The 24,986-nt window shown below is 37.6% G+C and overlaps 1 protein-coding gene across 4 annotated transcripts in view; it reads right to left on the bottom strand.

Moving 5' to 3' along the window:
- The window catches only part of TCF12 (transcription factor 12), a 159,842-nt gene that overhangs the window by 94,468 nt on the left and 40,388 nt on the right, over positions 1–24,986 (bottom strand). For all 4 annotated transcript variants that reach the window (XM_071813875.1, XM_065847179.2, XM_065847180.2 and 1 more), the window contains exons 4-6: positions 23,690–23,763; positions 22,372–22,440; positions 11,766–11,868 (exon numbers count right to left, since the gene is read on the bottom strand). In XM_071813875.1, coding sequence (XP_071669976.1) covers positions 11,766–11,868; positions 22,372–22,440; positions 23,690–23,763 — 246 coding nt within the window. The remainder of the gene's footprint in view (positions 1–11,765; positions 11,869–22,371; positions 22,441–23,689; positions 23,764–24,986) is intronic.

Here is a 24,986-nt window from a genome sequence, read left to right on the forward strand (position 1 = left end):
TCCTGATCCAGATGGGTGCATTTGAGGGACAAAAATACAGGCTTAACTTCACAGTAAAACTACACTAAAATTATACTCTATAGATTTGAGGACAGATGATTCTGTTGATGATATTAGTGTAAACTGAAGTTTTCATTATTTTCTACCTCTGATGTTATGGCATTTTTTTAAGGAAATAAATTGGACCAATGACATGTAATTGTGTTGCATTAACAAACAGGAAAGCAACAAAAAATACATCAAGAAAATAGAAGAGACTGGATAGAAAGGCATGCAACAACTTTAAAAACAGAGCTTTCAGTTCAATAGCTGTGCTGAAATCGATTATCAAGGGAATGAAGATGCTTTAGAGGACACGTTAGAAGAAGAAAAAAAAAGTTACTGGGGCCTGGATAATATTTTCTCCTGATGAATCACTGCCTTTCCATTTGGTGATTTATTTCCCACAGCTTTACTGGCATTTGCACTGTGTCTCTATCAGACCAGGCTGTGTCTGTACTGGGGGAGGCACAGCACAGAAACTCGGAGTACAATCGACAGGGAAGCTCGCCTCCTTCGGATCGCAGAATGTCAACCAGGCACTAAAGACCCAGTTAAAAGTCGGTATTTCGAGTTCAAGGCATTTGTGCTCTCAATTTTCTTCTATGTAGGTAAAATGACACAAATCAATACAGAAAATCCCCCGTTTAAAAAATTGTTCTTTACCTTTAGTCTGTTCTAAATATATAGCCAAAAGCCCACCGTTTATTGTGTATAAATAAGCAAACTATCCTACCTAAAATGGTTACCAAGTGGAGAAACACACGAGCTGTTTTCTTCTGCCAACAAACAAGATTCCTTTTCCTAGTTCGCAACTGTGCCCCTGAACCAATGAAAACCAGCCGTGTTTCTCCTGCTCCAAAATACTGAAGGAACAAATTTATACTCAATTTGTCTAACAGCTTTACAAATTTGTTGGGTTTTTTTACCATGTAAATTTTGAACCACATTTTTAGGAAGAGACATTTCTAATGTAATAGCAAAAAAATGAATGAAATAAAGAATATACACATATACTGGGCAAAAATATTCATTACAATTGTGAATGTGGCTTAGTGCCAGAGAGCCGTCAAACAAAGGAACAAAATCATACAGTTGTTTGGCACGCAAGGCTGAAATGATTGTGAAACATGCACTGTTTATAAATTGTCATTGATGAATAAAAGCAGTGAACAAAAAAATTAAAGGAAATGCAGCCAAGCACCAGAAAGACAAGCCAATCACTGCTCCTCCTCCCACCGCTCTCAGTACTCAAACAACACAAAATAACCCCCAAGCTCCCACTACGCCAGCCAAGAACAACACAGCGCGCGAGGTCAACTGCGCATCGCACCCACGAGTGACGACTTGAGACTGTGCTCCCGTAGCTTCACCCAACGTACCCACAGAAGTGACAGATTCAGACACCTGAGAATAAATGGCATGTGCTTTTCTTGGCTTTGTTATTTCTGAAGTAATATTTTAAACACTAGCCGTATGAACGACATTTATCTTAATCTTAGAAAGATCGATACCAGAAGACGTAAAAAAAAAAAAAGTTTCAGTGATGGTAAAATGTATTAACAGATCTTTTATCACAGAACACAATGCTGCTGAAAAAAAATATCATCTCACCTATCATTCAGGAGAAAGACCAAATTTGCGCCAGGTGGAAGGATAACATTTCTTTAACTTCAAACTAAGTCAGAATTGTATTCCAGAAAATAAGCAAGAGCTCAGTTTCTGATCTCACCTATCTGTACCAATTCCAGTATCTTTCAAACTCGAAGCTGTACAATAATGCAATACATTGATAAGGAAACAAAATCTGCTCCAAAATTAAAGAAAAAATAACTTAAAACATACAAAAAAATTTTAATTTACTGACTGATATATATAAAATATTAAGGTGTGCTAGATGTTTTCTATAGTATAGCACACATATAGTCTTCTGCAAACTCCCATAAAGTTCAGAAGATTCTCTACAATACTGCATATGGCAATGCAACTTTTGAGATAGGTAAGGCATATTGAGGAAATACGGTTCTGTAAAGAATTAATTTTTGTAAATCTCTGTTCAGGCAGGTCAATCAGCCTGTTGTTTAAGTTGGAAAGTAAGTCAAGACTCCAAATAAATACATAAATAAAAAAAATCTTAGGTGGCAGCTTGTAATGCACCAGCAATACATGAAACAAATAAATGATGTCATAGGAAAGAAATGAAACCAGTCAGAAACAAGTGTTATTTATCACAGCAAAAAAGGCAGAGTACACTTTGCTGGTACGATGCAGAAAATGTACTTAAAACTGCAGTACCCTGATAAAGAGTGTACAAGTACACGCTTCCCTATCTCTGCAGAACTTTTTTAAACACGATATGAAATTATTTATGATACAGTCACGCACTTAGGTATTCAATGCAGATCCCAGGGATAAGCCTTGAAGCTTACGAGCCTGTTAACAAGTCACACATGACTCTCAAGACTTCTGCTCTCTGTGTTCCATTGTGTAAGAGGAAAAAATTTCCAAATGTCTTATTTGTATTGCATTTGTACCTAAAGTGCCAGGCTTATTTTAGAGCTCCCTATTATACTGAGAAGTGAACTAAAATTTTGTTACGGTTCTTATGACAATAGTACTTTTTTTGCACACTGTCTGTACAATCCCAATTTGAATTTACAAATTTTACATTTACAAATTACATATTTTAGTGTGCTTGGTTCCCAACTACCTTTAAGGTTTATGGCCAGACCTCAGCAGTTTTAGGAGAAACTATCAGTCTCAACTTATTTCTATAGTAATGGCTGTGTTTCTTCCCAACTCCCATTTCAATGAACTCCTTTTATTTCATCACTGAACTGAAGGCTACCACTTCCTTTAAAAGGAATCAGTAGCAGTAATCCCCAACCCCATCAGTTTCTTTAATCCTGGATGTAACACAGCATCACATAAAATGACGTATCAGCTCCTATTTCATCTTCATATGGGGGACCTCTGTGCCTTCCAAAACCACCCCCAATCAAATAGCATCCTCCCTCCATCAAATGCCATTCTGGTGAAGCTTCCACAGGCAAAGATAACGAGGTTTCTTTTTCTCAAAGTGACCCTCCATCTGGATGCCTAAGAAATAATCCTGCAGAATTTTCAGCTGACTTCCCAATACACATATACGCGTTAGAGTGACAGGAGCTGAACACCCATCTGAAAGCCACAGTGCTGTTAGCCTTCAGAAAAGCGTAAAGAGACAGCAACCGAGAACGCCTCACAAATACAGCAAGATATTACCATCACTTAACAGGAATGTGCAGGAGAGCAGAGAAACTGCAACTCATTCTGTTAAAATCGTTCATGCACTTTTCAGAAATAAAACTGTGGTGCAATATTGAACTTAAGTGAAAGTGTCCAGACATTATTATCAAAAATCAAATGAAAAATTTTTGATGATACTTGTTCCATTAATTGGCTATACATACCTCAAGCATTGCACACCTTCAGCAGCTTAGAACTCTACAGAAAACGCAGTGGCCACCCAAGCAACTCACAGAAACAATAGTATTAGAGGTCCAACGCCTTCACGCAATCTAAAACCTAAAATTACATCTTTAATAGGCTCACTCATTCCATTTCTGTTTCGCTTTGCCCATCAAGATGTCCGTGTATCCAAACAAGGTCAGGTTTCCAGCAGCAACAAACATTTGACTCACTAAAACCCAGTCTCTGAAGAAAACTATTTACGACTTCAAATCATATTAATGCAAATACTATGATGCCCCAAATCACAAAAGCCACTTGTTTTGGCACAGGCAGTCTAGTTACAACATTTTGGTTGATCAGTTCAGAATTTAATCACTGGATACAGGCTGCTGCATTTATTAAAAACTGGACTGCTAGCAATTGACAGGCTACAGCTACACGCACACAAGAATTATAAAAAAAAATAATGGAATGAAATAGAGATTAAGTCAATGATTTTTATGCACCTGGCGATAAGCAAACATCTTTATTGCAAAACAAAGACAAGCCATGAAAAATTACAAAATTATCTTTTAATCACCAGTGAGCTTTCTTGTGTCTCCTATTTGAACAGGATAATAGTTATTATGTAGATCCCTGAGCAACTGCCTCATGGGGAAGTTACATCACCAGGATGGGCAAGAATCACCCCCTCCTCCCTTCTCCCTGGGAAGGAGCTTGGCGCCTTCAGACAGACTGAAATGTAAAATCCTACAGCTTCACCCAGCTGATCCCATCCACTGCAACACATCTACAAGTGCCCAGGGATGGCAGGAACCACAGGAGAGAAATATGCCCTTTCAGCATTTCATGCACTGATGAGCCTTGTAACAGATAAACATACCCTACAGCAGCTAAACTGACATGTTATAACAAAGAGGAAATGCAAGACTTAAAAATTTCATCAGATGACTATTTATTCCCCCTTTCAGAGGCAGAGTGCACTGTGAATAAATCAACACTCAAATGTATCAGACTGCATTAACTAAAAACCAAGCTCTGCAGAACAAACGTTATCAGAACTAAAATATCTCAAAGTTTAAAAGCCACAGACTTGCATGTTTAAATTCGCAGACTGGCAATTCAGAAGTACATGGTACGACCTAAATTCTGGGTTTAAGTGTGAGACCTTTCTGAAGAAGGCAACGTTTCATCTTCCTCCAACACGATTATAACAGTAGGTTCCATTTCTTTTTCCGATTAGCACACAGTGCAAGCAACGCTCCTGCCCAGGGGCCCCCAGAACTGTTATTCTGCTTGTGGGACATGCTGAGGATTTGCAGAGACTCTTACGAGTCCTGTGACAGCACCTGTGGCACTGGTAGTACCCAGTGAAAAAGTATCAGTGCCTCTTCCTAGTACGATGTTAAATCATATCGTTCAATAAATTTTCAAGGACAGACTTCTTCACTTTCTTACTTGCCAGAAAGAAAACCTCTTTTTTTCCTTGAAGCACAGCACTGCAGACTAAGTCTGACAATGACTGCAACACTGATTTGGAGACAATAAAAATCTACTAAACTTGCACAGTACTACCTGTACTCTTTAAGGATAAACTCCCAAAACACTCCAGCACACTCAAGTAGGGCTGGCTGCCCACCAGGGAGGGGGACGGCTGACCCCGTGTCCCTGCTCACCGGGGGCGCCGCGGGCAGGGAGCAGCAGCTGGGCCTACCTGGCAGAGCCCACCTGAGCCCCACCTGAGCGGGGTCGCTGGGCCCCTCCGCCGCAGCTGCGAACCAGGGCGAGATCAAAGTCTCAAGGGGGAGAGAGCACAAGCCGACACCTGCTCCAGCATAACGTTACAGAGGACACGAGCTCCCTGCTGCATTTGTAGAAAGCCTTGAGGTATTACTGTATTTAAAGAAACGTTAGGAAAGCTATTTGATTGAAATATTACTATAAACAGAAGGGAAAACTAAGCTTAACACACACTCTTGTGAGCAAAAACCCAAGGGTAAAAATGCCGTGCACTTAGCACTGTCACTAAATGACTGTGTAATTTAATTTCCCAGAAAGCCATTAGCTTTCACAAAAGGAAAATGAAGAGCAGACGAGAGCAATTCCTTGGTGTGAGTGGAATTTATTTATTTAATGTAATACCTGGGGGGAGCAGGGCAGGGAAGATAACCTGAAAGTGTACGAACTGATATAAAACATCTCAACTCTAGGAAGCTTCAGCCCGCAGATGGGTGGCTCTGCACCAGCAGTAACCAGCATGTCAGGTCCGAGATTTTACGGGTACGAGCGACCAGAAGCTGCCTCTGCCCCGCACACCACAGCGCAGCCAGGGCCAGGAGTATCCCAGAACAAAATAACAGCCTCATTGCCAGCATGAAAAAAAAAAGGGGGGATGTAGCTAAATTTATTGAAGGAGATTTTATATATTCATATATGAAGCAAATTATATGTATAATTACCTGGAAAAGAGGAAGAAACCATTGAAATTTAACTTAAAACATTACTCTGGGTTTGAAACTTTCATTAGAAACAATAAAATACTATAAAATTCACAGTAGGCTTTCGGTCCATCTATAATATTATATAAAAAGCATCAATGAAGCAACTAAGCATAGTGACGTGCCCCAAAAGGAAAAACAAACATTCTTAGAAGGAAATGTAAATGTGAAACATCCATTTGCCAGATTCATTATATGGAATGATTTGGGGGGTAAATATATATATACACATATATATATATTTAAAGGAATAAGCCTATCTGAAGCAATCAAACATTAAACTTTACTGGTGTGAAGCAACAGCAACTCTTACTTTGGGAAAAATAACCATGACGTATTAGCTAGAAATGAGTTGGGATGTTGGTATTTTTAGCTTCAATAATCAAAACAATAACTGATTTGATAAAAGGTAAACATAATGCTGTGAAACTGCATGATGCCAGTTACTGTAAACTGAATTCAAGGAACTTTTCCAGCATGGGAAATTTACAAGCTATGGCTTGTGGTGGAGCTGTGTCTTAGAGCAGGAGACTCGTACCCCTATGTATTGTAGCTGTGGGTGATCTTGTAGTTGCATCTTTTTTACTACGAGAAGTTTTTTCTGAACTCTTAGCCTACAGTAATATTTGACGGATAATTATGCACTATGTGAAGCTTATCAGCTGTCCTTTTAAAATTTTCTTTCAACTTACTGCCCTACCCCTGTAAAATGAGATGAACTGAAGCACTTGTCATAATCTTTATTGTGGCCCTATTTTGTAATTTTCTTCTTTTAACATTTTCCTCTTTCTTCCTAATGAATTCTCTGAAGGATTCAAAATATTCTGTCCCCAACATTTTCCAAGTTAATAGTGATGTAGCTGCATATAAATTATTTCAGATCAATCTTGCCATTAGTCATGTCTCTGGAGATCACTTCCATTGTGATGCCTTTTTTATTCCATGTGTTCAATTAGTAACGACTACAGAAGGCAATTCAAGGAAATCTAACTATTATTTTGGACAAACACCAGGTCTGCCAACTCACTACTTGCATCTGCCCTCTCCTTTCCTAAAATGTAATTAAAACAAGACTCCTAGCAAAAAACACAATGGCATCATTCTTAACGTTTGCCATTTTAATAACTATTTACCCATACTTGCTTCCTGCTGTTGCCTTCACCATCATAAAGTCATTTGATAACAAGCTCTATCTCTCAGATTCCAAAATTCCTTCACTGAAGTGCTACTGAGGAAGACAACTAGCAGTCTTCCTGAAGATTAGTTAGATTAACTACAAAACAATTCAGATGCACGCTTCCTTTTAATTATCTTTTAAACTTCAAAAGTTACTGAGAACAACCTTTCCCAAATTAAGGTTTAAAAGGCTTACATAACTTGTTCAAGAACAAGATCACTACTGGAAAGCTTACAGAGACTTCAGCTATTTACCACATTGTTTCAAAGATGCCCCTAATGTTCATCTTTATGATGACTTAGCTGCAGTGAGAAAAAAAAAACCAACCCAAACATATATACACTGTTTCCATTAGAGAGTACTATGTTGGCTCTTCCACCTTTTTATTTCCATCAGGACAAGAATCAGGTTTACCCTTTATATTCACTGAACAAATAGCTACAACATAAGAAACTATATTTTGAGTAACAATCTGAATAATTTCTAGCTCTAGTTACTGTAACAGGCTTCTACTCCCTCCCTCATAAATACTGACTGATGCGTTTTGACTTCCCTGCATTGTGAGGTCCTCCATACTCTTAATGCTGGCCATAAGAAAATCTCATGGCCACACCTGGCACGAAGTGGGTTTGTTAGGAAGAGGAGCACCAAGATACTGTCTGAGGTGTGTTACAACATCAACAGATTATATGAAATAAACTAGTAACTACACCTCTGCAGCTGGTCTACTAGAGTCCGTGAGCAGGTGAGGTAAGGAAGATGCAAATGATCTAAAATCCTCCATTCCCACATGTTCAATTTCTGATTATGGCAGTTTCCAGTTATCTTAGTTGAGAGGTCTTCAAACCCTGTGGCTAGCCCAGGAACATCCAAAACTCTAGATTCAACCCAATTAAAACTGTAAAGCAACTAGATTAAAACAAACAAACAAACAAAACCAACAAAGTATACTTGAAAGAAAACTTTGAAGAATGATCTCTCTGCTTCAAGGGACTGATTTCAATATCGCAATCCAACCACCACCTTTTCACTCACTATTGACTACATTTTTTAATGACTTTTTATCATGTACAAGCTTGTAGAACTGTGTAATACACAAACGACAAACACGGAGCACAAAAGTTTTGCCTTTATCCTTTCTACCTCTTGTGGAAAGACAGACACACAAAAGAAATGAAGTCACCCACTTGAAATTTTCAAGGAGGACCAACAAAAACCTCTTTAAGCTACACAGGATTTCAAAAAGATGGACCCAACTTCAAAGCAGCAGTGATTTCAAACTGGGTCCATCTGTTTGAAGCAGCGTGTATATTCAAGAAAGATCTGCTTGCTTTCCTCCTGGTCAGCACAAGCAGGAAAGCTCTGTAGAATCAAGTCCAGGGAACAGCACAACAGAAGAGACAATACCACGTGCTTGAGGGGTCCTGGCCAAAACTGACCTCCACTTGAGAGTGCAGAGAACTAAAAGGCAGCATAATTACAGAGAAAAGAATCTCATATCCTTCTGAATAGTCTTCTAGAATGTAATTAAAACAGAAAGTGTTGAATAAGCAAAGATTATCAAGTCTAAATGGAGCTACAATATATCTTAGCCTGATTTTCTATGTATCTCTATGGATACTAACAGACTACGTTGGTGCCAAGAGGATTCAGTGATTTTACTTAAAATACAAGCAACAGCCCTTCTTTTTTTATACTACCAAATCAACAGGATAATTCTGGAATTCATTAGGGAAGAACACTAACCAATCCAACATAATAGCTTTACTTCCTCTGCAAAACACTTCAAAAAATATCTAAATGAATATGGAAATGCATATTTCTGTGGCAAATTGTTCATTATTGAATCATTATCAACTCTTGTTAGACAAAATTTCTCTCTTTTGCAATGTACAAGATCATTAAAATGTTTGAGAGCTCCATCATGAAAGACAGTGGCACTTTATAATCCGCTATCTCTTCAGGCAAATATGCTTACGGCTGAGCATAATACACAAAATAACAACATCCCCTTGACACACAATTCTTTCCTTTAATGGTGCTCTTAAGTGTTGACGGCAATGTTGAAATATGTTGCTGCTCTCTTTTTTTTTTCCAATAGCTTTTAACTATTTCAGAGATATATTTCAATCATGAAAAAGTGTTGGGAAGGGATGTGTTTCTTAGCTGTTCAACATGGAAGCGCAGATACTCCATCACTCCTATTAGCCCAGTGAGATACTTCCCGTAAACTCACATCATAGAATCATTTTGGTTGGAAGAGACCCTTGAGATCGTCCTTAGCTTCCCTGTCCTTTTAATCTTTGAAGATCACAGAATAATCAATCAATGCATTAAATATAATCTACAGTAACTAACAAAATCAATGTTTTCATTCTGTTTATGGGAACATGTCCACAATTTGATATTAACAGTGAACAATTTTTTTGTCTAAAAACAACTTAAAAAGAAATCTCATTTTTCAATAATACGGCAAAACCAAAACAAATCCTACACCACAACATAAACCGATACTGGTATTACACAGAAAACTACTACTCAATGTTTTTCTGTAGCTTTCATCATTCCTCACTCCAGACTTTCAGCATCAAGCTGCAAAAATTTATGACGTGAAAGTATGATATATACAGAGCTGCAGCCTATACTGTAGCATAAGTGAAGCAAATACAATTTTTTGCTATGACAAGCCAAAACCCACAGGTGGAATATTTTTAAAATCATGCTTCTGTAGTTTCAAGGGTACATTTCTTAGAGATATAGACTGAAAGCATTCAATAATTCTTTGCTGCATATAAAAGGAGAAGACATATTATTGCTCCAACCAACCAAAATCTGTAAGAACTGTTAGCCATAAAGCATGACAAAACTATTTGAGTTCACAGCTGCTTTGGGTGACTGACACGTACACATCTTGCAATTCATTAATTCTCTCTCTACAAAACAATCTCAATGAAGGTACCTTCTCAATAGAATTATGTCATTAACACAGATCTATGGGTAACGGAATCACCCAGTGATCTCCTAAATAAAGCTAACAAACTGAGAAAAGGTAGTTGTACCAATTAATTTCTTCATATATTTAAAGGCATATATTGTTTAGAAATCAGACTGCTCAAAATAAAAGCATGAGCAAATAGTCTGCCTTTGGTAACACAAATTATTAAAAAAAAAATATAATCAAACTTTGCTATGTAGTTTCGTAAAATAAAAATAGTATCAGCCACAAAGCCTAGAGCCATTCTATACATGCTACTGATCAAAACACTGGAGAAGCAACTGAAGTAATTTGTCTTTTTATTCTCTTGTATTAAAAAAGACAACATATTTGAAACGGTACTGGGGGGAGGCTCTACTCTGCTTTATCAAAATAACTAAGGGAAACTACATTTTAGCTTAACTGTCTTCAAATATAAGTATTATTGACCAACTGACATACACTATCTCTAAACAAGGACTACAGAGACTGTATTTTTTAAAAATACATCTTTTCAGGTTCATACGTGAAGGTTTAAATGAAGCCCTGGTTTCAGCAATAGCTGTGCTTTGTCTGCCTCCATTTCAGAGGAAATTGAAGTAGTAAACAAAGACTGAGCAAAGTCGAAAGATTTCCAAAAGAAATTGCAGACCACCAGGATTTGGATTTAGGTAATCCACTTAGATTACCATGGCTATGTCTTAAAAGGACAATACTGAGATCACAAAATAGGTCATGTCTACAAGACACAGAATATATAAGTGAAACAACGTCAAATGTACAAATTTAGAAGAAACATTCCAAGTCATTCACAAGATACATCCAAAAATTTGTCCCAAGATCATGTATTGCGAAACAATAAATATTTTGAAATCAACATTTTATGCTCCAAACTGGAACAGGGAGGAGCTTCAAACAATGCCATCAATACATTAACATGTTTCAGGTGACACAAATGTGCAGGAAATTAAGAAAAAGCTTTCAATACCTAAGCCCACAACACAATACACATTTTGCTTTCTTGTCTTTCCAGTTCCAAAAGCAGAAAATGTTGGACACCCACAAGCCTGGAAAGCAGTAAGAACATTTGTCTGCAAAACAGGAGCTCACATCTATTTCTTAGAAGTGACAACACCTCTAACACAACAAATATAAAAGTAATTAGAAAATTAAAGATAAGAGGCAAGCCCTCAAATTATTAACTGAAGAAAAGCCTAAAGTAACTAGTTCAGGAATCAACAGTGTTAGAAAAAGAATATATATTTTTCTAAATGCACAAATGAAAAATTGCCATAGATGTCTTCTCAGAAAAAGTTAAGAAAAATTCAGCTTTATAATAACTTAGAATTTACAAGAGAAATGTAAAAATCAAATAAAAATATATCAACTTTCTAGATCAACTTGAGAAAAATCTAGATGGTTCCTTCTTCTAAGAAGTCCTGGACAACGGCCTTTGAGGAATTTGCCCAACATAAAAAGATTTAAACAGGAAAGTCACTATTACTATAAGAAACAGAGCAACTTCCAGATGCCTGACATGTCAGGCCTAGACAAGGGAATGAAAAATGTCTCCTTCTGACCAAAGAGGCTTTGAGGGGATACTCGTAAAGAATTACCTACTTACCCATCAGATTTGAGTTCATGAAAGGTGTCGGGGACAATCCTTCATGGGGCCCTAATCGACTGTCATTCAAGTGATCACTGTAATGAGGACTGTCTGCAAAACCCTAGGGAAAAAAAGACCAGAGTATTAAACAGATTATTTGGCAGTCCTTCTAATTGAGTGTAATGACACTTTCCTAATTAAATGTGCAGAGTCACAATTGGTCATTAATCACAAAAGTTGGCTTTCGGGTGTCTCTCTCAGAAATCGCTCCCTGACCGCATTTTACTTACTCTCCCTCTCTTATTTCTCCCCCATCAAAGAGAAACCACATAATTTCCTAAGATGCTGTGTCCTGATGGACAATATTTCTAAAAACTGAACAGTACTGAGATGTTTTGATGTCTGAATCCTCTTAGTGTTAAGTTGCTAACCACTGAGACAGTAAAAGTAGTCTGAAGAAGTTGAAACTCTCTTTTTTTTCCTAAGGTCTCTGTTTGTATTAATAAAAGAACACAGTAAAAAGATCAGGAAGAGTCACTTACACTAGGAAAAAATGTTAGTGCAAATAAGAAGAAATTCCATTTCCCTTTGCAGCCTGCTATTAATGTTACAGATTAATAGGCATTTTGACACTATCACATTATTAAATAGCATAGCTCGCTGACCAAAGGTTTACTTCCCAGTAGTAATTAAATAAACAATTTTGTCACCCAATTTGCAAACAAGCACTCAAACAAAAAAAGCGCTGGTTTGCACTTTGCTAGCATTAGTAGTATAGCCAACTTAGCAGCTTGGAGTGCCCTTCTGCGGTCAGGAAACACTGGCTCATTGACAGCTTGCACCAAAGGCAGAGAGACAGAAAACACAGACGTCCCAGGATGCACATATTATTTAATTACTCAAAATTATCTTTCGTACATTTCAAAATGCTTTCAGCTTTTCCGTATAAAGGTATTCGCCATTCAGTCTGACCAGATGTTCACTGAATCACTTATTAAAACATGACAGATCCAGCACTCATAACTGCATGTCCTTTGTAGCCAAAGTTTTGAAAAACATTTTGCAAACCTTATCTTACAATTCTCACCTACTCACTTCTCTGAGTCTGGTAGAGGTAGAGAGACACCTAAAGCTCAGGCCTCATGAAGGGAAGGGAGAAAATTGTTCACAGCTACCAGAAACCATCCCAAGTGCCCTGGGACTATAAAATCATCAATCACTGAACGTTTATCATTTTTTCAGACTGCAGTCTCACATTCAAGACAACATTAATGGGGCTGAAACAGGCCTCCCTATCTGTGCAGGCGCGCTGTCAGTTCCACCAAAGGGCTGGTAACTGAGGGCTGAAGAACTGTCAAATCCCTGCCGCTGCTTACGGATGCATGTCACAGCTCTTGCTGCTGCTCGGCTCTAACAGCAATCTTCTGGGAGTCCCAACTCCCAAATGAATCTTTGGCTGACTTTATCTACTTCAGAATCGGCGATACACATGTGATAGGCATTCAGAAACAATCTTAGTGACATTTACAACTTGGTTATGACCACAAGGGTCCCCTCTGGTAACCATGACCTAGCCCCGTCTGTCAGACAAGCAGCGTGGAGGAGCAGCTGCCGAGGAAACCGAGTGGCTCCTAGCTAAGGTCACCACATGTGGTTTATTTTTATGCTGAAATGAAACAAAAAAGAAATCAAATCTGCTGAATAAAGAAATGAAATATTTGCAAATAGAGGGCCAAAAAAATAAAGCTCCTAATCAGGTAGCTTCCTACTCGGCTCTCTCCTTTTACTTGTTACTGGGTTTTTTTTAAAACCTTTTTCCCCCCTAAGACAATACTTCAACTTATTTTATTTTTAAAAGAAAAAACTAGGAAGGACACTATCAGTGATGAAGGGAATCCATATCTCAGATGCACAGGAAGTGGTGCCCAGATGAGCCCCAGAAGTGGAAATCTTCAAAAGATCTTTATTTACAACGTAAATAATAAAACAACTGCAAATATAACAGGAGTAAGACTCATTGCATACGTGGTTGCACATCATGCAACACAATCTACCCAATGCACAGAATTAATAATGCTCCCACCCAAGGTAATATTAGGTAATATTGTATATTGCCCCCAGAAACAGAGGTATTGGAGAACTGTGCAGGTAGTTCACATGGAAAAGAATGTTCTTCCTCCTTCTGTCAGAATTCCTTCAAATAATCCTTTACATCACATTCTTTCCGTATGTCTGCCCAGTTTCCCACAAGGTACTTCCACCCAGTCACCACAGCACCAAAGTCATGTTTCTACACCACCAGACCAATCAACTACTTTATCTGCCTGAAAAATGCTCCAAGAAGTCCTTCACAACACTACAGCCATAGAAAACAGAACATTTAATATAAGGTGGAAAATGTACTACGGCATATACAAGCTCTTTAAATCGATTGGTTTTTTCTGTACTTGAATTCAACTCCAAAATAAAATTGTCAGGAATTTCATTCTTTGCCATGCATGACAGAATTTACACTCGTGCAGAGCATAACCTCTCTCAGCCTTCATCCACAGTGCATCCATGTAAAGAGGCCTTAACTTGGCCACTATTCTTGACACCAGTTATTCAGAGTCTTAGCAATGAGTTATGGATTATCAGCTCCAGCAGCAGTTTTGTTTGCAATTAGAAACCCTGGGCTGATTCCCACATATAACTCACCCACACTAAATGAACACAAAATAAACACAAACGCATGCAGTTTTGATTTAACAAACTTGTTTTGCACTTCACAAAAGCAAATTAAGCAAAAGAGTTTTAAGGACAATGTTTTAAACTACGCAGTTATTTTAGAGCATTCTTCACATTTAAGCTGTACTTCAAATGAAACTGCATTCCTGATACCATTCCTTGCTTTTACATCTGTATTGTTAACTTACATAATAAACAGCATAAAGTTCTACTGAGAAGAGCTGTAATCAATCATAGATGAAAACTTTAGAAGTTTCCAATAGCTTCTGACAAGCCACTGGAAACATCTAGTCATACAATTAGGGCTTAAAAAAAATGTATTTAAAAAATATGATGGTGCAAATTGACAATATTTGTTTACTGCTTAAAGAAGAATGCAGTCAAGAGCCTTAAAGTCTGCAACTCAAATAAAGGATAGTGGTTTCTTAAAAGGTGCATCCCATCTGTATGACTGGAAACTCAGAACCATCTTGTGTGTTCCAACCTTACATAACTACTACAAAAGCAAGCTTTAAGCCTTCTCAGAGGAAGACAAAACTTTTCTTTCTGCACTGGTATAGCCCAAATAAAGCTTAATGGGGGCTAATTCTTTCCTTCTAGCAGTTTGTGATGTTGTCACTGTCCACTGTGCCATAGGCCTCTCCCTGGATTTCAGCCGCACTGCATGTTTGTGATCACAAAGTCAGACACGTCTACAAATAAAAGCAACAAGTGTTGTCTACTAATAATACCTGTCATGAAATGCACTTGAAAAACGGCCACTAATTAGCACTACAATTTAACTGAGTAGAAAAGGGCACTCTCAACATTGAATGCTCAGGTATTTTCAGGTATTTCTGTGGATTACAGTGAAGTTCTCTAATAATTCTAATAAACTAAGTCCATCAATTAAAAAAAAAAAAAAAAAAACCAATACACAAACAGTTTTCATTCCCATCTCTTTTGGTTATGATGCCCAAAGTATCCAAGGCTTTACCTGTACCACGAGGATTCTCCATACACAGGTATACTAACACAGCCAAACCAATGAAAAATCTGAGACTATTTACAAAATCATAACTAGTAGTATACAGTACACCTGGAAATTATCTTAGAGGATGTATTATTCTAGGAGACCTAGAGAAGGAAATGGGAAAACACAGAGGAAACACTCTTTACTAGGCATGTTTAGCCTACCAAACTATAGGGTAGGCCTGACACAATGAGTCTATGCCCCATTCTACAAAATAAAACGGTAATTAACCTCCTAAAAGTCAATGTCTTTCAATAACAGTCAAAGTTCTGACATTTTGGTTTAAGTCATCACAGAATTCACCTAAGAACAAGCCAAAGTGCCTACCTGGCTCCCTGCTCCTACCCCTTTGCCTTGCACTGGCTCCAGGGCTTCTGGAGGATTCATTCCCTCCATTTTGCTTCCACTTCAAAAGCATAAACTCATTGCCCCTCAGTAAGTATTTTCTGAAGTCACCCCAGGATTTGTCCATGCATAGGCAAAACTGTACTCCTGACCCCAGTTCAAGTTGTGATTTTGTTTTGTTTCTAAATAAGTGAAACATCCTATTTCCACTTCAGGGTAAAATTTGAAAAATAAAAGGGACGCTGTAACTACACGGCACACAATTTTCCCACACATTTATTGATGTAATGGAACAACTTCTTCCTATATAGTTAACTACTCCAAAGCATTCTATTTGCTCAAGTCCACCAAACCAGAGAAAATAAGCTTGCTTTCTTTGTTTCTCTTCCCTTCTCCACAAGCCCTCTCTCCTACACAAGTCCCTGCGAATAGACCAAAATCAGACTGAGTTGTGGCTCATAACCAAGCTGCCACATCAATAAGTGGGTATTTGCATTTTCGCAACTTAGAATATAGTTCAATTATCGCCTTTAAACTTAATACATTATAATTCCACTAAAATGAATGGTTGACTTCACAGTTTGACATGGCTACAGACCAAAAGATTAAATTTAGTAATGCTGTTTCTGATTCCTTGAGTTTTACAGTTTGGCTGACCTTAGCTAAGAAATATTAATTGTTTAAAACTCAGGAATACTGAGGTCCCTTCCAAGCTAAATTTGGCTGTAATCATATGAATCAGGCAACTGTCATCAAAATGACTAATGTGTAAATGAAGGACAGTGAATCTACTGCTGAAATCCACTTTATTTTGGATTATCTGCCTCTCCAAACTAATCTGAGAGTTCTAAAGACGAACAAGAGGGAGAAAAAAAGACAAGGGGGAGGGGAGTAGGGGGAAAAAAATCAAGATGCAGAGACAGCAAGAGACAGATGGACAGAGCCAGAGAGACTGACTACACCAGGAACCTTGCGGTGAGTCACCGACTGAAGATTAGACAAGAGGCTCTGGGCAGCAACCATTCCAAGGTGTCCTAGCTAATTTAAAAGATTATGGATTATGTGATCATGTATGTTTCCAGAAATAAACCACCATTTTGTTTTGAAAAGAGTCTTTTCAGTCACTGAATCTATGTATTTGTCAATGGCACTTGGAAGAAACGTTCCAGAGCAAAAAAGCTGGCTGGGTCTATTGAACACACAGATCAGGAAGAATCTTGCAAAATGAAGGCAAGCTAAAAACAAATCCAGAGAAGAGTAGAGAGAAGAGTCGTCGTCCTTTTTGCCTTGAAGATCACCCGCACTATGTTCATTTATCTTAAACGAAAACCAAGAAACATCACATTCTCATAGTTACAACTCCATTTAAACCACTTGCAGCAAACTGTTAGGAACACTGTTGTTTCCAAACAGTGACCAAAGTTCTTTTACAAAGTATTCACCTGAGAAGAACAGGGAAAGACGCAGCAAGACAACTAAATGTATACACTCCCAAGTGTACTTCTGACAAGGACTAAAGAACCACAGACACCCACACAGCTGTATTTTAAGAACTGAGTCCAGCATTTTTAAATAAAGTACTTCATACAATTTGAATATTTTTAAGTCTGACAATACAGAACTTTGAATCAGCTCTACAAAAACAAAACACATTAAGCCTGAAAACTTACTTTCAAGTTATTTATACATAACTATTAGTTCATGTGTTGCAATTGCAACTACACTTGATCACGTTTTGTAATTCTGCGGACCAGAGAGATGCGCACAGGAACTTCTCTGTGAGAGAGCGGGGAATTACGGGATAAGTCAGTTTACGGCTGAACATAATTAATCAACCACGTATAAAGCTCCCATGCAACAACAACAACAAAAGATTAAAATAAATCTAGCCAACCGGCATTATGATCAAAAACTAAAATGAAAATCAGCTTTTTCAATAACCAAATGTTTTCTAACACAACCAATAATAAATACATCCAGCAACATGCCCTTCTCTGGTGTAACTGTACCAACGTCCTCCGTAAGGACAACACGCAGGTCTGTCACACGTCATATAGAAAGTTACCCTGACTTTCTAAACAGGGAAAAATGGCGGGTGGGGTAACGGAGCAGAAGGACGACAATGGGGGACACCCCCCACTCCTCCGACCATGATCACCCATGTTCCCACCAGTCACCTGCTACAAGCACGAGCTAAGAGACCGAGCTGAAGGCCCATCCGATGTGTCAGGAAATAAACGCTTCTCCCGTCCACAGGCTCAGCGTTTGCCACCTCCCAGCCACTCAGCACGGGCAGCACTTCAACCCCATCGAGCTTTATTGGGCAAGAAACTTGTATAATACTTATTAAAGAGAGGCAAGAATACCGTTACCTGATGGAGATCACCCAGAACTGCTCCAGAAACAAACAGCTGTACACTTTCCAGTTTTAATCCTTTCACTAGTTTTTCTACCTTTCACTACAGTATCCTGAAGACAGAAATGTAACATTTTATATGTTACCCAGGTCACCTGCTAGATGGGGTGAAAAAAGCAGGTATCACTACCTCGGATTTCAGGTAGTATTGGGAAGAGTCGAGAGAGCTTTCCCACGTACCCTCCAAGTGTCACTACAAGGTACCTGCTCCGTAACAGAGCTCTAAAACATTAGCTGCTTTTCCACATATCTAGTCAAAATAGACTAAAACTACGTGTGCAGGAAAGGAATATGAGAAAAACTGAAAACATTATTCATTTATTTATTTTAAGCTGCTAGAGCTTTGGAAGGGGAAGGGTGACATACCACATCAAACAAGGAATCTATTTTGAAATAATCACCATTTTCTCCAGGTCTAAGTCCATTTCCAGGAAGTTAAACCAAATGGCCAATTATACCTCTCGAAACTCATCTGAGACAAATATCGACATGATATGTAACAGGACATGGAAAACTCATTTGTAAACAGATTCCAATGCTAATTTCAATATGATAGGGAGTTGTAATAAAAACAAAAAGCCAACCAAACAAAAAACCACAAATACATCTCCAACATAGCTCCTATGACTGGAAACAGATTTTTCTAGCTCTTATCTAAGCTATAAACTAGGAAACAAAACAAGTGTGGCCAACATACTACCAATAAATGCTTAAAGACAACACTTAAAAACCTAACTAAAGAATTCAGAGCTTAAATATCAAAATTTGCTTTGCAAAGTGCTGCCCATAAATCAAATTATAAAGTCAGCAGCATTTGCCAGAGTGTCCTGTGTACTGAATACGGGATATTTAAATTAGGCTTTGATTTCACACTGAATCACCTGCTTACTTATAGAATACATCAGGAAAAGCAAATAATCAGAATAAGAACCACCAAACAACATCCCTCCCCCGCAAAAAAAAAAAAAAAAAAGGACAAAAAGGACACAAATACAACAGACTTGATAACACTTACTGTATTTCTGTGTCCCTCTTGTCTTGTTTTGCTATTTAACAGCTTCCTTTCTCGTTATGTACCTGAGATTAAGAGGTATAAAATACTATTTCAAAACCTGCTATTACTATTTTTGACTTCTTTTCAAATTAAAAGTACTACTGGGGGTAGAAGGGCAGCATAGTTTGGGCATGTAGTAATATAGTACTTTGGGTTCCAATTCATAGCTAAGTATTTTACATACAATTGAGGGCATAAGCTGTTGACTGATGCTACAAAACCATCTAAATCTCACAGTGGTATCTCAGTCTTTTCAAGCCTGGCCTCAAGCAGGTATTCCACAGAGTTATGTAAATGAAAATGAGGATAAACTGCACACTCAGTACTGAAGCCAGATTCTGTTAAATCAGGTCAAAATGTACACTCACAGCTTTTGGTGCCATATACATGCTGCAAGATACTTAAACCACCCCCAGTTCAGATTTTGGAAGAAAAATACCTCAGCTAATTTATGCTAAATTTTTAACAGTTAAAATTCTTATGTGTGTATATATAAAAAGGCTATCCTGCAAGGAAATGTCTTATGGATTTGCTTGATTTGGAGACAGCAATCTAACCAGATGAAAACCTAAGCTGCTCCTTCTATTGCAAAGACACGTTACAACAAAATTGAAACAATGAAAGAAAACCTCACAGAGCATTATTCTTTGTGAAATAAAAGCAACCATTAGCCACACCCTAATAAAAAAATACGGTAGAAAAAAAGTTTAATTAAAAGACAATGCTTATCCCCCCCAAAAAAGTGATTATACCAATTTGTTGCTAGGTTATGAGTATAAATCACAACTCTCAAAGTGGGAAAGCTAAAAAGCTCAGCAGCATCTCAAGAGGAAGACAAAACTTTCAAGTGCTATGGGGTAATATATTGTTGTGCAGCAAACGTGCTGCTTGGTTCAAGTGCCTCAGAATTTGCTTCTAAGAGCTCAGAAGAGCGTGGCTCTCAAAAAGCATCTTCACAGTCCCCTGCAACATGCACTAAGATCCAGCTACTCTTCTAATGCAAGGGATCATGGACATGTGCAAAAATATCTTTAGCTCTGTATCACTCAGATAGGAGAGGGACTTGCATACATTAACCAGAGGATATTCACAGGAAAACCATCACTGTTGGACATATAGAAGTAAAAGCCAGATCAGAGAGCTGGAAGAAAAACAAGCACCACAAGAGTCAGAAAGTTTTGACCCAGTATTGTACATGGACTTCAGTGTCACCGTCCAAGACTGAGGCAGACCGTCAGCACTCTGTAGAATTCCACTGACTTGCTAATTACCATTCCACAATCATTCCTCTAAAAAATAAAGCTTTCCTACTTTTTTTATTTTTTCCTCACAATAGATACATTTCCAAATTATTCAATTTTATAACAAAACATTCGGCCTATGCAAAGAGATTTTGCACACAGAAGTCACTCAGGTCTCAGTTTGTACCTTTTCACAAGTTTAAGATCGTCACAGCCAATTCTTATACAAATACGCACTGCCCTTTCAGTGTTAGAACACTACTGAACATCATTCAGTAATCGAAAAACAAGGCTCTTGTATAAGGTTTTCTCAAGCCTTCAAAGATTCTCAGCCGTCAATGTTAGGTCAAAACACCATTGAAATAAGAGTATTTTAGCGTTTACTAAGGTACTATGAGAGACTCTTAAAATAAATTAAACTGCTATGGCAATAAGAGAAGGATATTTGTGACCTACCTATTGATCAAAAGATTAAAATACACAAACACCCTGCCCCAAGCAAAGGGATGTACGTCCAGTTTTCACAGTGAAAAGAAGCTACCAGTGTGTTTTCCCCACTTCCCAAAAAAGTTGTATTCAGATCAACATCCTTCAACAATACCATCAACAAATCAAAAACAGTGGATGCACAAAGATATAGTAAAGTTTGCTGATAATAAAAATTATTTTTAAATCATCCTGTTAGTGCAGAGTTGCAAAGCAATTTCTCCAGGAAACTCACAATAAAACAGTTGATAAAATTTTGTGTAAATAAACGCAAAAGAAACATGTTAAAAAATAAGTCAATGTCATAACAATGTGGTAACTACTCTACAATGTAAGAAAAATATCTTCTTTTTCTACACAGTTTTTGAAACAATATCGCTCCAGGGCTCAGTGACATTCAACAAACGCAAAACTTACTAACGAGTAAAAGGAACAGAGAAAGCAAGGATCATTATATTATGCAGAAATTGATGGTATACCCTCACCTTGACCACCGCGTGCAGCCATAATCTCCCTGACTCTTAAATTATACAGAAGAAGCAGAAAGAACTAAGCACAGGTTAGGAGAAGTTACTATACAAGCAGAGACCAATAAAATACGATTCTTCAATTTGATTGAGGAGAGACATACAAGTGGCATGTGAAATAATAATGTTTTGGGGGAAAAAAGAATTACGAACTCCATCAATGACAACCAATCATTGCTATTCAGAACACAGTGGAAATCAGTTAAATCACTGGTCAGCACACTTAAGACAAAAACATTAATATTTTTGCTGCAAAACACTTGTAATTACTGCCAAAACTGTAACAAAAGCTAGAAAAATTCACAACTTGCAGAGAATGAGTCCACCAATAGCTATGAGAACAACGCTCTGTCCAGGACACGTCCTAAACCCGTAAGTGTGGAGCTTTGCCAGGAGAGTACAACAGTAAAAGTGGCAAAACATTTGCCCTATACTTAACACTTTTCCCTTAAGCACCATTACTGGACACAATCAGACCATCCACACTGACCTGAACAGACCTTCAGCAGCAGTTCAGAAAGGGCAGGAAAGGATTTCCTTTGGCCAGTCTTCCACCATCTTACTTAGTTAGCCTTTAACAGGTATGTACTTAGCTATCACCAGATTCCAATGCTATTTAATTGGAAATGGCTTATCTTTATGTACCCTTGGAAATTCCAGCCAACAATCTAAATTCTTCAGTAATTTGGTCACTGTATTGTGACCTTTAAAGGAAAAGTCCAGTAGTAAGCTGCACGTAATTTAAAAAAAAAAAAAAACACTCCACACAAAACCAAACCCACACAACACACACAAAGTAAAAAGAATAAGTGATACCTCTTGAGGTTTCAACTTTTCTATGTCTGTGGAGAGGTCTGAGCTTTTTCCATGAAGACTACCATTTTCCTGCAAACAGGCAAGTAGTAAGAACAATTAGGACAACAAAAAAATTAAATATTGAAATAATGGGAAAAATCACTGTGTTTTGAAGTTAAGCAGCACCACATTTTGAAGCTAAACATGTAAGACAATTTTAACTTATTTAAACTCTGTATGTTAATCACCACAAGGAATAACCTAGGAATTTTGAATGCAAAGTGCTTCACTATATGATTATATGATTAACCATATATATATTATTAGTATAGCCACACAGCAGAGGAATCACAAATTCCAGTCAGGTCAGCTTAACTCATGAATTATTAAAATTCATTAACATTGTAAATGAGATCCAAAATACCAAACACAATAAGAATATGAGTTATTTAAAGCTGCATAATAAGAACCCATTTCAAATGTAGAAAAGGCATCTAAAGGCTGGGTTTTACAATGTTTTAAAAGTTTCTATGCTGCAAATGCATACTTCCACAACCCATTATGTTCTTCTATCTCTTTGTTATTATAACTTATTTACCGAGGATCAATGGAAAAATTAGGACTTCTAATGCTCTCTTCCAAAGTCAGAGGCTTTAACAATATCCAGTGAGCTGGATCTACCCACTTCACTCCAAAGCAAGAGAAAGTTGCAAAGGTGCGTGAGCTAACACAGCGCTCTGGCTTTTTAGAGAGTTGATATTCATACAAATTAGAGTAGATGAAAGGGAATGTGATTTACTAAGGGGAAATCTGGCTTTTGATCATTGAGTTGGGTTTTTAAAGAGCAATGTTATTTTAGGATATAGATACTATCAGAACCCTTTAGCTCAACAAGCAGGACGGATGAAGCTCCAACGGGAACAGGAGGAAGGTATTTTAGAAGAGAAGCCTCTCTCCAACATCATGACACAGCACATACTATAGCTGGCTAATGGTAAGGGAAGGGCAAGCGTTCCCTATACTGCCAATAAATCGGCTCCTGAATAAGTAACATGACTTCTATTTTCATTTTCTGACCATAAGGTAAATAAAAAGCATGCTCATCATTCAAGTATACACTTATTTATGGTTTATTTTCATAAATTCTTAACCTATATATTTCTTAGCCTTTGAAATCTGAATCGCTATTGCAGGATATCAAAGTCATTAAAGTCGCTAAATGATGCTAATTTGTCTATTTAAAGGAGCTTACCCTTCAAAAACATCACCAAAGCATCTGCTGATTTTCACTGTACATTCCCATAAACTTTCACTATGAATTACTATGTTGGAACCTTACCCTTGAAGATTCATATGAAGGACTTGGCTGACCACTTGTTCCCCAGGACGCAGCACCTGTTCGCTCATCCATACCTAGCAGTAAGAAGAAAAATACAGATATATAAGAAAAGATAGCAAAAGCATAATGTTCTCTGATGCAACCTGAAAGCCAATTATCCACTTCTACAGAATTAAAGGAAATTCATCTGCTTCTGTATACTTAAAGCACTATTTCTAAACATTTAAGATGAACAGTTCCCCTGTTAATGAAGCTGACTACAAAGCAACCTACTCATTTGGACACCTGCAGCTGCTGAAAACATGAGCATAAAAAGTCAAGAAGATTTGTCAATCTGCAGTGTCTGCCCTATCCCATCCATAAGAAATTATAATGAGTAACAAAATAAGCACAAAGATATTAGCCTGGCTTTTTGCACAGCCTGATTCATCCTGCATCTTAAGCACTGAACATTGCAGCAGGTACTGTGAAACGCATACTCGTTATCTACTCTTTGCCCTTATGTCTTGCTGGAGTATTGTAAAATGTGCGAAATTATTTCCCCTACTTGGTATTTACATTACATGCAAAATATTTTAGCATAAGGAGGGAAAAAGGCAAGACAGACTGGTTGTATTTCAATAGCTTAAAAAAACCCCACAGAGACTCATGGTGTCTGCCCTACTAAACAGGAATCTTTTTTAACTCTGTAACGGTTCTTTTAGAATCAGTTCCCTTTATGCAAATTCAGGCTGCAGCTCAAAAGAGAAAAGGGAAGGAAAAAATAGGGAGATCTTTAAAGTCAGTATCAGAATACATATCTCATGTATTATCAAGTCAACAATTAGAAATACTCTTGCCAATGCCTTCTCCAACTACTTTATATTCAAAGTTAATTAGTAAAACCATCTTTAAACCACACTCCAAAACAACTAATTGCAAAAGTACCTGAACTCCTATAGCAAATTCATTCATATAGGATAAGGTTACTATTCTAGTGACTACATTCCTGATTATCTGTATCACAAGATTTTTTTTAACAGATGGAAGACTTCCATCTGGAATTGCAGGACTTCCATGCACTTTGACCTACAAAACACAACTAATTAGTTCCATGTCACCCAAATTTCTCTCATAAGGAGTTTTAAGTAGAGCATAAATTCTTTATGTGATTGTCCTGATTTTGGCTGGGAGGGAATTATTTTTCTTCCTCATAGCTGATATAGTGCTGTGTTTTGGATTTAGAGTGGGAATGATGTTGATAGTACACTGATGTTTTGGTTGTTGCCAAGCACTGTTTACACCAAGTCAAGGACTT

The sequence above is a fragment of the Patagioenas fasciata genome, chromosome 12 (assembly GCF_037038585.1).
Source record: "Patagioenas fasciata isolate bPatFas1 chromosome 12, bPatFas1.hap1, whole genome shotgun sequence".
In the NCBI taxonomy this organism is placed as follows: Eukaryota; Metazoa; Chordata; class Aves; order Columbiformes; family Columbidae; genus Patagioenas; species Patagioenas fasciata.